The following is a 14,155-nucleotide window of genomic DNA, read 5'->3' as shown; positions in this document are numbered from 1 at the left end:
TTCTGTGCCACAAGGTTACAGTAGAACATCAGATACACTGCAACAGAAGGGTTGAAGACCACGTGCATGGTCTACAAAGTGCAATAGATAAACATGTATTTTTACATGCACATTTACAAATCACACCATGCATTTGCTACAAAGGGAATGAGAGCTAAATAGAAATCACTGTTCAACAAAATCAAATTAGGATTTATTTTAGTACTCTTTATTTCCTCCAGCTATGGAGGAAATAATGGGGAGGAAACATGGGGAACAGAAGTATTTTTAAGAAAGAAAACTTGCTGGTTTTTCTATATACATGTTTTATTCTGAGAGAAAAGATGACTGAGTGTTAGATTGTTGTATCAGAGGATGTATTCTGTGTGGTGTCCAGCATTGTCCTCCGCATATTGTTGACTCACTTCTGGGCGTTGGAATTGACTTGTTTAGGTTCTTAGTGACTCGACGTACAGTTCTTGTCAATTAACTGCATTTGGCCATCTAAATTAGGAACAGTGCCCAGTTCAGATCCTTGTAGCTACAAAGCCAGTACATTTCAGGTAGGGCTAACAGTAGATTATCACAGGAAAAACATTCTTTGAAAGAAGTAATATTAGCCACCCAAATGTTAATCAATGTAGTGATATGTTTTTACCACTGAAATTGAAGAGGAATACAAGCGATTACTGTTGAAACTCAACAGTAATGTTTTTATTTTCTCTTTGATATTTTAAATGTTTTTAGTTTAGAAATGTTAATTCAGAAGATCTTTTTTGGTTTTTGAAAGCTAGCAAAGCTTATTTGTCAGAAACTTGTGGGTTTTGATACCTAACAGAGCCTGTTGCTAAGCTGTTTTGGGCAATAGTGGTTGTTCTGGGCCACATGAGGCTATTGTTGGCTGTGTACGGGTTTGCACTCTATATTGTTAATCTGTGGGGAGAAATTACTTTATATGGTAATCAGACAGTCTTTAAAGTTCATATGGTGGAAGTATTGGTTGGTAGTAAATGTTTCTGTAACTCAGGGTTTTCATTTAACTGTGTCCTGATTTACTCTGATGTGTTTTATACTGTATGCCAAGTTGATACATACCCATTCTGTGGACAAGAACTAAAGTTGTAAAATTTAAATTTTTTGTAGTAAGAAAATGCATGCTGATGAAGAGTTCTGTTGTTGACAAATCCCTGTATTTTTTGTGGGAAAACATTCAAGAAATCCTATTTGACCTGAACCTTCAAGTCAACTGCAAATCCCTTGTTTCACATTCCACATAAAATAAATGTTTTATTTTGTTGCAATAGTCTGTATATAAGTATCCTCGAGGAAATAAAGCAAAGTCTCCAGGGACCTCTAGTGTTTCCATTTAATATCTGCAGTGGATCATGACATGTGCAGCAAGCACTGGAAAAGAGATACCTTCTGTAAAAAGTTTGAAAAGTAAATGGGTACAGCACAGGGAGTTTGCTATTATTGAAATAAGCAGAAGTACAGGGAGCAGTTCAAAGGATTTACTAAGAGTTAAGTAAAAATAAATATGGAGGACGTTTTGAGGAAGGAGTTAGATTTGAAGCGATAGACAGTTGTAATGTGGAAATGTGGTGCTTTTCAAGAAACAGTATGAATGATCTCATTTATCTAGAAGTTTCAAACCTGCTGATAATGAATACGTGTTTCTTGTTTCACACAGAGATGTTGCCAAGAATGCTTTGCTGCGCTGGCGTGCATTTATTTATTGGACGTTCCTAGGAGTGTTTGATGCTGTGGTATTTTTCTTTGGTGCCTATTTATTGTTAGACAACACAGTTGTGACCAGCAATGGACAGGTTAGTGTTGGATTTCATCAGTCAATGGTAATTTTTTTTAATGCCAGTTGTGAAATGAACATAGTTTTAATTGTTTTCTTCGATATTTCATGCAAGACAATAACTGTTTTATGAGTTACAGTGAGATAGATGGGTTATCTGTTTAGCAAAATCTGGACTATGCAATGGAACATACTGTGTATCAGTAAGCACAGATATAGGATTGGATACTAATGAGGAGAAATATAGAACATAAATTTCAGGTATTACTTCTGAATTTATACAGTAACTTTCCAGTTTCATACTTAACATGCATCTGATGAATATCTGTTTACCATATCAAAAGACTATTGGTAGAGTAGTTATGAATGATCATAAAAGATCTTAAATATAACAAGCTTTTTAATAGTTTAATTATTTTTGACATATAGTAGCTTAAAATAATCTATCTCTACTTGCTTTGCAGTCACATGAATGCAAATTTTATGAACTTTTGCATTTTATTTATTTTATCCATTGATATTTTGGTCTATTTTATTTGTGTGCTTTTTTTCTTTTTGCTACTTGCTTCTCTTCCTATCCTCAGCTAATGACAACCAGCACTCACATGGTAAGACTATTGTGGATTTGTCATGATATCCATTTCATCTTTCACTGTTCTTTGATTAAACTGTTAAAGAGCAGTAAAATATCACTTCAGCCTATAGTTAGAAATGTTCTTTATAGCTACTCTATAAGTACTTAAAACAAAAGGAACTTTATACAAACTATATGGAGGTATAGGAGGTGTGGTAAAGAACCATGAACTTTAAAAAAGCTTTTTGCTTCCTTGCATTTTGTTATTCTGTTGTATGCTTTTCTGTAACCTACATTTTGTTGCTGACTCTCTGCTACAGAAATTTTTTTACAGTTTATGCTATACTCTGCTTTAATGGCTTTAGAAAATGCCCTCAAAGTGAGAGACAAAATAAACTCTACACAATTTTGTTGCCTATATGCAACATACACATTTGCTGGCAATGCAGTGTTCAGATACCATTAAAAACCTCCTTTGTGACATCTGTCAGGGAAATGAACTTCTTGTTTAAAAGTGTTTTTTCTAAGGACAGAATGAATTTCCACTAGACAGAACTCTGTACTGCAGTATATCTTTTTCTGGTACCATTATGCTCTCTGTTAGATGTCCAAAATTCTTCATCAACATATATTTATGGTCTTGAAAATTAAAGTTATCATACCTGTGCCAATTTTGTAAACAATTTGTATTGCAAATATTCTGAGTCATTTCCTTTCCGAAATTCTAGTCATCTTCCATTGCACACATTCAATCTAGTCCTAAGGCTTTAAAGCCAGATTAATGCCTAATTCTCTAATTTCAAATGTTTAAGTCTACATCTAGATACACATGTTAACACTTGAAGATGACGTGTTGCTTGAGGAGACATTCTGAGTCTTGAGTGTCCGTGTTGGAAAATTTATCGTTATTGAAGGATGCATGCCTGTGTTTGTGTATAAAACTTAAGCAATATTGAGCTGCAATTTTAGATTTAAAGGCTTGAAAATGTCAAGTGTTCAGGAGTAGTCAGAGACACTTATGTGAGTTCATACATACATGAATGCACATGGTATTGATGGTTATTTCCCAATTTTAAAATATGCTTATGTCTGGAAAAAGTCAATGAAGAATTTGAAGGTTTGAAAGGTTTGCTATGGCAACAAAATGTTATTATGGAACAGGGAAAAGTAGAAAGCAGTAAAGAACATAAAACAGTTGACAGTAACACTAATGCCATAAGTGATATGTAATGATACAAATCAGGTTCTAGATTTTTAAAATGGGTGCTGAAGCAAAAATTTTGACTTTTTCTTTCCCCCCCACAAATGAACTAATCACTATTATCGCAAAACTAGTAAAAAGTGAACAAAGTCAATATCTTTCACATAGAATGATGCCTGTCAGACTAAAATTAACGTACTATTAAACTTGCTTCCAAACACAGTTCCCCCCAAGATGTTTCTCAGTGCTTAGAAATTAATGTGAAACAGTTTGCTTACTGTAGTGTGATATTACTAGAATAACGGAAAAGTGTACTTCTAATCACTGAGATCTACTTCATAAGTGCCTCCCTTGGTCATTTCTGGTAAGCAAAACTAAGATGTTAAAGATTTATTTCCTATAAATTGTTATTAATTTGCCATACTGCTTTGTGTGTATGGTGTTCCGCTGTTGATAGGACATCATGGTTGGTGTTGCAAAAACATACAGTTAGAAAACCAACTACAGAAAAAAAGGTAAGAAGAAAGGGAGGCACTGTAAAAGTCATTGCAGATTGCAAATGTTATCTTAGTTTACCCATACAATAAAATGTATTTCCTGGGTGATTTTCTTTATTTTAACATTTGATACAGAGTACATTAAATATAATTGTTAATCTGGGTTGAGAGAGACTAAGTTAAAAGGAATAACAGAATGAGAAATACAAAACAACAGGAAGGAAGATAGGTGAGCAGAATGCTGAACTGGAACACAGGTCAACAAATACAGTCACAGGAGGAGGAGGGGAAGTCTTGGATAGGCTGGGAGCAGAACATAGAAAAATACTTGCTAATAAACTAGATGTTAACAAACAGACTTACAAAAGAATGATTCATTGCCTGAAGGCATGAGTAGTATCTTGATATACTCAATGCTAGAAAGACATTGTGAGTTTTTGTAACTCACACCTTTCCATATTGCTTCACTTACCTTCCTCTGTGCCAAAGTAGCAGCTTTATGGATCTTGTCCCTGTGCTATGACCTCACTTTCTGAGTCAATAAGAAAGGGGGATAAGGGATTTGGTTGCAGACCAATGCTTTCCATCTAGCCTAACAAGCAGACAGGGGAAGGTTGTTTCAACTTCTTTATTTCATCTGGCAACTTTTATTGCAAATATGGACAAATCTGTTCAGTATGCAGAAACGTAGACTGACAGTAGGTTCTCTGAGAGGTGCTACATATGGCACGAGAATACTGTAAAATTTAACTGCAACAAGAAAGCTGGTAAACAGCATGATTGGAAGTTCCTGATCCAGATTCCTATCCCTTAACTGCACAGGTTTTTTTAGGGCACAGAAAATATAATGATGGCTTGAGCCTATTACATATCAAAGTAAAAGATCAAAATGCTGAAGGTTTTCTGAATTTCATCTAGTGTTCGATAGACATGGTCACACAGTGAGTAGTTTTAAAATAGTGAAATGATTACTGAGAATAATGAATCTTTTGGCCAGTCATTTGTTTATTTTAAATTCTTTTTTCCATTCCCAGTTGATCTCATTATCTTAGCCTGGCTTCCTACTGACTTATGTCCTGTGGCTGGCTGTGGTCTCCATTCAAAATTTTTCACACAGCAGCATATTTGTGTCATCAACTTCCCACATGGATACCCTGTCATGTACTATTGGGTGAGCTCATACAGAAAAGTCTAGATTGGACATGATCTAGTTCAGCTCCCTGCTCTGTGCAGGGCTAATTAAACTCAATTTGCTGAAGGCTCTGTGTAGTCATTTTCAGGTTTTCAGTATCTCTGAAGATGCAGATTCCATAACTTTCCTGGGCAACCTATTCCAATGTTTTTCTGTCTTCATGGTGAAAAAATTTCTCACAATACCTAAGCAGAATATTTCTTGTTGTTCAAGAGAGGTTTGTTCCAGTTCTTCATCTTTGTAGTTCTTCAGACATTTGTGGGCAGCTGCTAGGTTGTTTCTCAACCTTCCCTTCACCAGACTAAGCACTTCCACCCTTCCTTGCAGAAGAGCTTTAAACACCTTAGTTGCCTGCCACTGATCATTTCCTATTTTTTTCACATCACTCATGAACTGAGGGGTCCAAAACTGAGCACAGTCTTCCAGGTTCAACCTCACCATAGCTGAGTAGATGGGAATAGTAACCTTTCTTCAGTGGCCATGTTCCTCCCCATTCCTGTGCAGTTTCCCTTATGTATACAGAGAGCACAATACAGGCTTGTATTCAGCCTGGAGTCCACATAACCCCACTGCAACTTCCTTTTCAGCAGGACCATTGCACAGCCAGTCACTACTCCTCTGTAGGTGTAAATCTTTGCACTTCTCCGTATTTAATTCCATAAGATATCTATTAGCCTGCTTCTCAAATCAGCAGAGGTCCCTCTGGATTGAAACTCTGTCATTCATTAATTCAGCTATTCTCTATTTTTATACCACTTGGTAGTTTGCTCATGATATTCTGTCACCCTCCAGCTACCTGACAGGGATATTCCACAATTTCCAGCCAAGTTGCTGTTGCTCTTCCTAGTGTGGTTCACTTATTACCAGCAGCCAATCACCCATCAAGGACTTTTGAGTTCATAGGTTCCACCAGTTTTCAACTGTGTAGTAGTGCATTTAGCCAGCCCCTGCTTCCTTATTGTCCAAGGTCAAATGCCTTGCTAAATTCAAAATACATCCACTGCTTTTCCTCCTTATGAACAACTCAACCCACACTGTTGCTTGCTCCTTTCCTTCCCAAGCTTTGCTGTTAAATGCAAGGAGCAGGTTTTGCTTGTGAAGACTAATATTCAGAGTATTGAGTAATTCAGCATTTTCTTTGAAACTTTCCACTAGGTTGTCTTACCACTCCATCAGCAGACTTGCATTTTTCCTTTGAAGCAAGGATACCTGTAAATATCATTTTTGTCCCCCTCAACACCCCTCAGTAATCCTAGTTAGAACCGAGTTTTGTCTCTGATTTGTTCCTCTGCTTTATTCTGTTTGCTGCCTGCCCACATTGTCATCACTTAAATGCTCCCATTTTGCCTTTTTTTCATGCAGTAACATCCTACTTGGCCAACTGGATCTTCTGCTGAAGTTCCATTCCTGCATGGAAGTTGTCTCATTCCTGCAGTTATAACTGCAGAAGGGAGTTCATGAGATCTCAAGAGTTCTCTTTCAAAATAATTCTGATCTCTTGGACCCTTCTCTTCCAAGGGTACAATACCCTGAATCAAACACAGTCTCTTCTAAAATACAGTTGCTTACTTTCCCAGCATTTCTCTGGATCCTGAACCTGGTCATTTGGTAGCTGCTGAAGTCCAAGCAATCATCTGTGACAAAGTTCACCACTAGTTCTTACCTGCATCAGCATTAATGGTCATTTCTGTCCACTTGAAAAGCTGAAGTGTTTTATGTCATTATGCAGATGGGGAGAAAATCAAACACAAGTTGAAAGTGTTTTGTCTTAAAATGTACATAGACATTTTTGTACTTAGATGGTTATAACATTCTTTCTTGTACTGTTGCTTATCTGTATAATATGCTGTTGAACCTCAAGGAATTGTTGGATGCCAAGGACATCCAATAGAGAAGGAAAATCAGAGAAAAGATGATGTCCAAGAAGATTGATGAAATAACTGCAGTTCGTTTTTAAATCTTAGTGATTTGTTATTTGTGCTACCTTTGATTTTTATTGAGAAATATACATTTGAACTTCGGGCTGAGAGCATTGGTTGTGGTCTTCTTCTGTCTGTCTGAAATCTGGGTTTTGTACACACAGAGCAAGAAACCAGAGCACTTTGCACTGGATAGATCATGTAGAAATTCAGTTTCTGCTTAAGGGTCAGTTCATGATACAAAGCAATATTAAGCTGTAAGATGTTTATTCTGAACAATTCACAACATACTGGACAATATTGCCTATAACTGCTTTGGGCCATTTTTTGTAGGTATTTGGAAATTGGACCTTTGGAACAGTGGTGTTTACTGTACTTGTATTCACGGTTACATTTAAGGTAAGGTATGCTGTATTTTATCCACTAAAACTTTCTTAAAACTTGTTTTTTAATTGTTGCTTATTTATATCAATTTTTTTCTATCACCATGCATTGTTTTATTAGTTTAAATAGTGAGCTTGCTATCTGTGCCTTCTTAACTGTGCTCAAACTTGAAAGATGTGTTTACCTAATTCTATGTAGAATTCTTCCCTATTTTCAAAGGGTATGAATCTATTTCATCTCCTGCTGGGACTTCTTGTTGCATCTAGATAGCAATAACACCATATAATACCTTTTTTTTTCAGCTTGCACTAGATACACACTATTGGACGTGGATAAATCACTTCATGATCTGGGGATCACTGGTATTCTACATTATCTTTTCTCTGCTCTGGGGAGGAATTATTTGGTATGAACCCTAATATTAATTGCATTGCAAAAGTTGTTTCAGAAACATAAAGTTGTTATATTTCACCTTTCTGTCACAGACATAATTAAATTTAGGCTTTTTACAATGCAGAACTCTATTTTAAATACATCATTAATACTAATTGGAGAGTGCTCAGCTCTTCTTTTCATGAATGTCTGCTAAAATCTTTGTAAAGAAGAATCCAAGGAGAATAATATCAGACCTCAGACTACCACTGGGTTTATCTCAGTAGTGCCAGTCAAAAGCAGCGCAAGGGTTGGTTCAAGGAGCAGAGATTGCCTTTCTGAGTCAAAATGTCACAGAATAGGTCATGTCTGTGCAGTTGGTGACTACCCACCTACCTGCTGGGCTTGTCTTGGAAGCTAGCTGTAGCAGTCAAAACCAGAGACAGGGAGTGGAACTCAATATTGAAGTGATGTGGATGTCCAAGAGTCCTGTGTTTGTGCTCATTGTTTTGCCTCTTTGCTTAGCAAAGTAGAGTTACTGTAGTTGTCTGAGCACCTACTTGTTCCTGTTGGTAAGAAGCTTTTTAGGAATTAATATAACTCATGTGCATAGCCAATTTAAAGTGTTGGGGGTTTTTTCTATTAAAAATTCTGTGTACTTGAAACTGAAATTTTTGGGAAGGAAATCAAGTTGGAACAAGTTCAGTTCCTTACTGTGCCTGATTGCCATCAGGAGCTGGAAATTTTGTTTCACGCTTGTAGAGCTCTCAGTTATAAGGCCATCTTTATAACTACTGCTGGAGCCATTCTACTTTGTATACACAATATTTTGAGGGACCAGAGGAGGAGGCTAACTATTGCATGGTGATTAAGATGCCATTTAATTTAGAGAAAGGATTTGTATTTCAGCGTCTTTTGCAAATGAGTAGCTACCTTTTAACTCCTTAGATATGTAGCTGCCTCTTCTTTTTCCTAGTAAGATCAGATCTCAATTTCTTCAGCATCAGTTTGCAGAAGTGACATTTTCCCAGACAATGTTTTCCTACCAGCTTTGCTGTGTATTTAGGGATGTGACTATCTGTATATAACAATGTATTTTAGCTTAGTTACCTTTTTAGAATGCAAATAGTATCAAATTTTGGAAACTGTCAGGAAGCTGCCCTGCTGTTTTTACGCACTGCAGTGTTGCTGCAATCTGTCCCTTCACCTTGGCTCTCAAAGATTATGGCCTCTGGTTCCCAGTACCATACAGTGATGGTGTTTTAATGATTATGCAACTGCATGGGATACAAGGGAGATAGGGAAGTCAAGTTATTGATAGTGTGGTTAGATTACTGTGTGGTGAATAGGATGGGGAGCATAACATGAAACCATTAGAGATACTTAGAGGAGCCTGAGAGGTATGAAAATAGGTGTGGTTAATGAGCCTTACTCTGAGGATACTACAAAGGAGTGTGCCTTAGGAAAGAGGAGGGAAGTGGTGGGAAGAACACTAAGAAGAAAGGTGGAAAATACCTGGGGCAAGATCAGGGTACATGGAAGAACCTAAACAAGTTAAGAATGAAACTTAGTTTATCTTTGCAAGGAAGAAACACCATGGCAGGGAGGGGACAGCATGATATTTCCTGCAGCCTTGAAGACAAAAGAAAGGTAGTTATCTCCAGACAGTGCATGTTTAGCTCTCCTTTTGAGAAAACTGGTATGGATGAACTCCCACAAACTGGGAAGCTGAACCTGAAGTATTTAATCACTGGCATAATTCTTGTATTTAACACTATCAGCCTTTCTTTTGTGAAGTGTAATAATTATTTTATCTTTTTTCCTCCCAGGCCTTTTCTCAATTATCAGAGGATGTATTACGTGTTCATGCAAATGCTGTCCAGTGGTCCTGCATGGCTGGGTATAATTCTACTCATAACTGTCAGCCTTCTTCCAGATGTTCTGAAGAAGGTCTTATGCAGGCAGTTGTGGCCTACAGCAACAGAAAGAATCCAGGTAAATAATCTTTCTCATTGTGAAGTTAGGGTTTTTCTTTTTGTATTACAACCTAGGTCAAGGTCAGAGACAAGATTAGAGGAGAGGTTCCCCATCTGTGTTGTCTGAGCAACATGGTGAAAAATGCTGCCTATTATTTACATGGTGGCAATTAACCTGAATCCTGGGGCAACGCTTGTGCCTCTGTACTAGCAACCACAGGAAAATCAGCTGATGAGGATGGTGGGAGACAGCTACATGGCTCAACATGATTTCTGATTTGAGGAGATAAGGGCAAGGGGATTGGGATCTCTGTAAGGGTAGATAAGAGGCACTTACATCTGATAACATACTGATGCCTGTTAGAAAAACACATGTATTAAAACTTACTCATATCCTATTAATAATTTTTTCCTCTTTTATATTTCAACTTACATTTTGCCTGTTCTGTTCCATTATTTCTACATAAATGTGCCTTGCTGTGCCAATGGGAAGAGGATTTTAAAATCTATTTTCTCCTTTCATCTGATCAGCCCAAAAGGAGAAACTGCTGTGTATCTAAGGCTGGAGAGGAAGCCAGGTTCTGTGGGAAGCATTGGTGCTATGCTTGGGACATGAATAGAAAATGTTTCCTGTGTTTTAACCCCAGTAAACTTTTATATATCATATATTTTAGAATGTGAAGGGCAGTAGAGGTGTTGAACTTTAAACTTAATATTACTGCCCTTGCTCTTTTCAGCCCGTCAGCTGCCACTGGTAGGTTAAAATAATGAGTTACCAATAACAGAAGGGATTAGGTAGCATTTTGGTGTTTTAATTGAGAAGGTACTTTGCATTAAGAGGAAAGGAATAAAGGAACTTTGCTACCAAGGAAGATAAAAATTCCCTGTGGTAAAAAAAAGAATGTAGGGGTGTAATAATGCCTCACTTCAGGAAAGAATAAAGAATATAGTAAGAAAGCATTCCCAGGTAGATCAGTATTTAGTGGTTTTTCATTTTGAGATCATAGATGTCTCTTTGCCATATATATTACTTGTCCAAGGGCATGACCTCAGTATAGATTCTGAATAGTTAATTTAAACGTCTAAAGAGAGAGAATGAGCAAGGGTTAAGGTAAAGAAACAAGCTACTAAAAAAAAAACCCTAACGAAGTATTGTAGCATTTCTTACAGACATTGTATATTAGTACTGGAAAATGAATCAGTAGTAAAGCAGACTTTGGGCTCAACACTGGCAATATTCATTTTTTAAAATTTAGTAGAAGATCTGTGACTTTTAACCAGTTGTATCGCTTGTGTTTCTTCTTCCCTCTCTTTGTTTCTTCTGTGTTCCAATCCGCTTTGCCTAAATAACTGCTACCTTGCTTTAAACATAAATGATGTGCTCGGTTGCTTCCTGCAATCTTCTGGGGAAATCAGACTAGACATCAGTGCCTTTCTGTTGAGCAGTCCACCATCTTTATGCTTTCTCAGACTTCAAGCAGTCTAAGTTTCTAATGGAACAAAAGGTGACTTTTTTCTGCCTTTCTGCATGCTTGGCCATTTCATTCAAAGGACAGTTAAAAAGTTTATAATCAGAAGTTATTTACCATACTCATTATCTCCATTTGTGATTCATATCAACTATATTTTGAGGAATACTTTTTGGTATAGTTTTTTCCTTCTGTGTATCTCAAAGATTGTGTGAATTGTTGTCACAGTCCATCACTGTCACTATCAATATTTGTCACTTTTGTTGCTGCGTTTTACAGAATGTTTCTGCCTCAGGAATCTATGATTCTTATATCCCCATTTTAATCATTGGACTGTCTATAGGCGAATGCATGTTTGTTTCCATTGTACCAATAAGTAGGATAGTGGCCACACAAACAAGTGATAATTCTGATTAGGCTGATGTTACTAGCATCATACAGAAAATGTGATACTGGAAACCGCTTAAGCAGTCTTTGGAATATATTAATGTATTTTCTCTGCTGCTAGAAAACGCAGCTTTTTTTCTTTTTCCAGCATGCATTTTGAAACTGAGCTTTCCTTATGTTCCCTTTTATGAAATTCTGTGCTCTTTCTAGAAATAAAACAGCTCAAGATCTGAAAGTTTATGACATTATTTAATATAAAAGTAGAAGAAATGCTAGTAAATCTTGTTTACCCTACAGTCTGCAAGAAAACTGTTTTTTACTTAATATTCAGAGACTGTTGGTTTCCATTGCAGATTTTATATCTTTATTTCTTAAGTGGTTAAGATAAAAAATATATTTCCTCCTTCTTTCCCTCTCAAGAATATATAGTCAATAAAATTTACTGTAATTATATAAGTCAGAGGGAAAATACAGTTTGTTTCACTATCAAAAATTCTGACTAAAGTTGTCTCTTAAGTGCCTTAGGATTGGTTTAAACTGAGCTTATAAATAGCTATTTTTAAATGTACTGCGTTCCTAAAAGTTATATTGCTTTCTTTATAATAAATGGGCTTCTGGAACAATTGAAAAGATTAACATAGGACTAGTGACCATTTCCCAGGTTACTAAATTAGTTCTACTTAGGCAATGAGAATGCATAAAGCCTTTGAAGTAGTTCTTCTGAATTTTTCAGTTATTTGAGAGTCACTCCAGTGTGTGGTGAGCGATTGTTTACCATCATTAACATTCAGATGTTTTTAAAGATACCACATATAGTTCTGGAATTTTTTCAGAGAGCTTTTCAGTGATATATATACACATACAGACATATATGTGTATACACATACATGTATGTACATACAAGTATATGTATATATATGTGCATGTATATTGGTATTGATATATATACATATATGAGCTGTTGTCTTTCTTGGGCTAAAACATTAATTCTGCAAAAGCTTTGGAGGAATCTGTTGCCTTTTGGTAATTTTGGTGAAAATCTGCTTATTTCTTATACATGTATTCTCTGCAACTCTGGCTTAATGACACGAACTGAATTTTGTGCTTTAACTGGTAATTGTGCAGTTTCTCTTTCTTTATACTTTTAGTAGCAGAAGTTCAGCCGCCTTGTTAGAGAAAATATAAATTCAATTTAAGTTATCCTATTTCCAACTTTATAATTTTTGCTTTGATTGACAGTGTCTCAGCAATGGCAAGTATTTGGTAGCTGAAATACCAGGTGTTTAGTTCCTGACCTGTAAATGACTTCTGTACTTTCATCCCTTTTTAAGAAATATTTTTCTTTTTCTCTGTTTTTGACTGATGATTTTTTACTTCGCTTTCACTCAGTCACAGGCTTGGGCCATCAGCCATGTTATGAGATCTTTACCCTTTGCCACGCCTGGAGAAACCCAAAGCGGTCTTTTTGCTTGGGGAAGCTTCTCTGGGGATTCATCATTCTTCTGTTCTTCAATGGGCTTAGCTGCTGTTGAACAACTGCACTGGGCGCTCAGAAAATTGGTCACCAGCAAACTGCTGCCTTTGTCACATGTCAGGCTCCTCCTCTGTGGAAAGCAAAGCAATGGATCTTGCTGTTGCAATATTTGAATCCTGTGGACGAAGTTTCCTTGGCAACTCCCTGGCCTTCTCTGCCCACAGTGTAATGACTAAGCTGTAAGTCAGCCTTCATTAGCACTGGCCCCACCAGCTCCCTGTGGGGCACTCCCTTCAGTATGCTGGTTGTTCTGGGGAGTAGTGAAGCAGGATGTCCACTCCTTAATGTAGAATCAGTTTGGCCTCGTTGTATCACAGGCTCCTCTCCCATGCAGTGCAGGTTATTCTTAGAGGGGCAGGACACACAGCCCACAGTACTTAGTCAGTTTAGTGCTTTTGGAATAATTTTTTAACAGAGTTTGAAATTGAATTAAAAACACCCTCAAGCGATTAGTCTCAGGATCCAGAAATAGAAACCGTGTTTTACACTGGATAACCTTTCCTTTTTAAATCTATCAAAAAGTCCATCACTTTTACAGGGCTTTGCTGTAAGAGTTACCAAATGGTACAATTCATTCACATTTCTTGTATTCAGCAAGAGTCTCACTGTCTTTCCTCATCCTTGCAGAAGAGTATGAGACATAAAACAGTCCTAAATGCACTGGCGAGCAGCGATGGGCCACTTCTTGAAGGAAATCTTTCAGCTTCCGAGCCATAATTAGATCAAAGCTAGGTAACAGTACTGTACGTGTTGCCAATTTGGATTAATTTCTATTTACAAAATTTGTGCTATTTACAAATCAACTGTTTCCTCCAGAGTTTTTGATGTACTTTATCAGTATTAATATAAAATCATTATGTTTTA

The 14,155-nt window shown here is 36.8% G+C and overlaps 1 protein-coding gene across 9 annotated transcripts in view; it reads left to right on the top strand.

The window, feature by feature from the left end:
- The window catches only part of ATP11A (ATPase phospholipid transporting 11A), a 121,550-nt gene that overhangs the window by 100,925 nt on the left and 6,470 nt on the right, over positions 1-14,155 (top strand). For 5 of the 9 annotated variants that reach the window (XR_007208132.1, XM_048327930.1, XM_048327940.1 and 2 more), the window contains exons 25-29: positions 1,670-1,805; positions 2,371-2,394; positions 7,503-7,568; positions 7,856-7,959; positions 9,755-9,920. Coding sequence is in view for 8 of the 9 variants with exons in the window: in XM_048327930.1 (XP_048183887.1) it covers positions 1,670-1,805; positions 2,371-2,394; positions 7,503-7,568; positions 7,856-7,959; positions 9,755-9,920 (496 nt within the window). In the remaining variant the exon portion in view is untranslated. Of the gene's footprint in view, positions 1-1,669; positions 1,806-2,370; positions 2,395-7,502; positions 7,569-7,855; positions 7,960-9,754; positions 9,921-11,317; positions 11,407-13,918; positions 14,035-14,155 lie in introns of all 9 variants that reach the window. The other 4 variants (XM_048327958.1, XM_048327966.1, XM_048327974.1 and 1 more) reach the window with 4 other exon arrangements.

This window comes from Corvus hawaiiensis, chromosome 2, assembly GCF_020740725.1.
Source record: "Corvus hawaiiensis isolate bCorHaw1 chromosome 2, bCorHaw1.pri.cur, whole genome shotgun sequence".
Taxonomy (NCBI): domain Eukaryota; kingdom Metazoa; phylum Chordata; class Aves; order Passeriformes; family Corvidae; genus Corvus; species Corvus hawaiiensis.
This window is presented reverse-complemented; position numbering and strand designations above follow the sequence as displayed.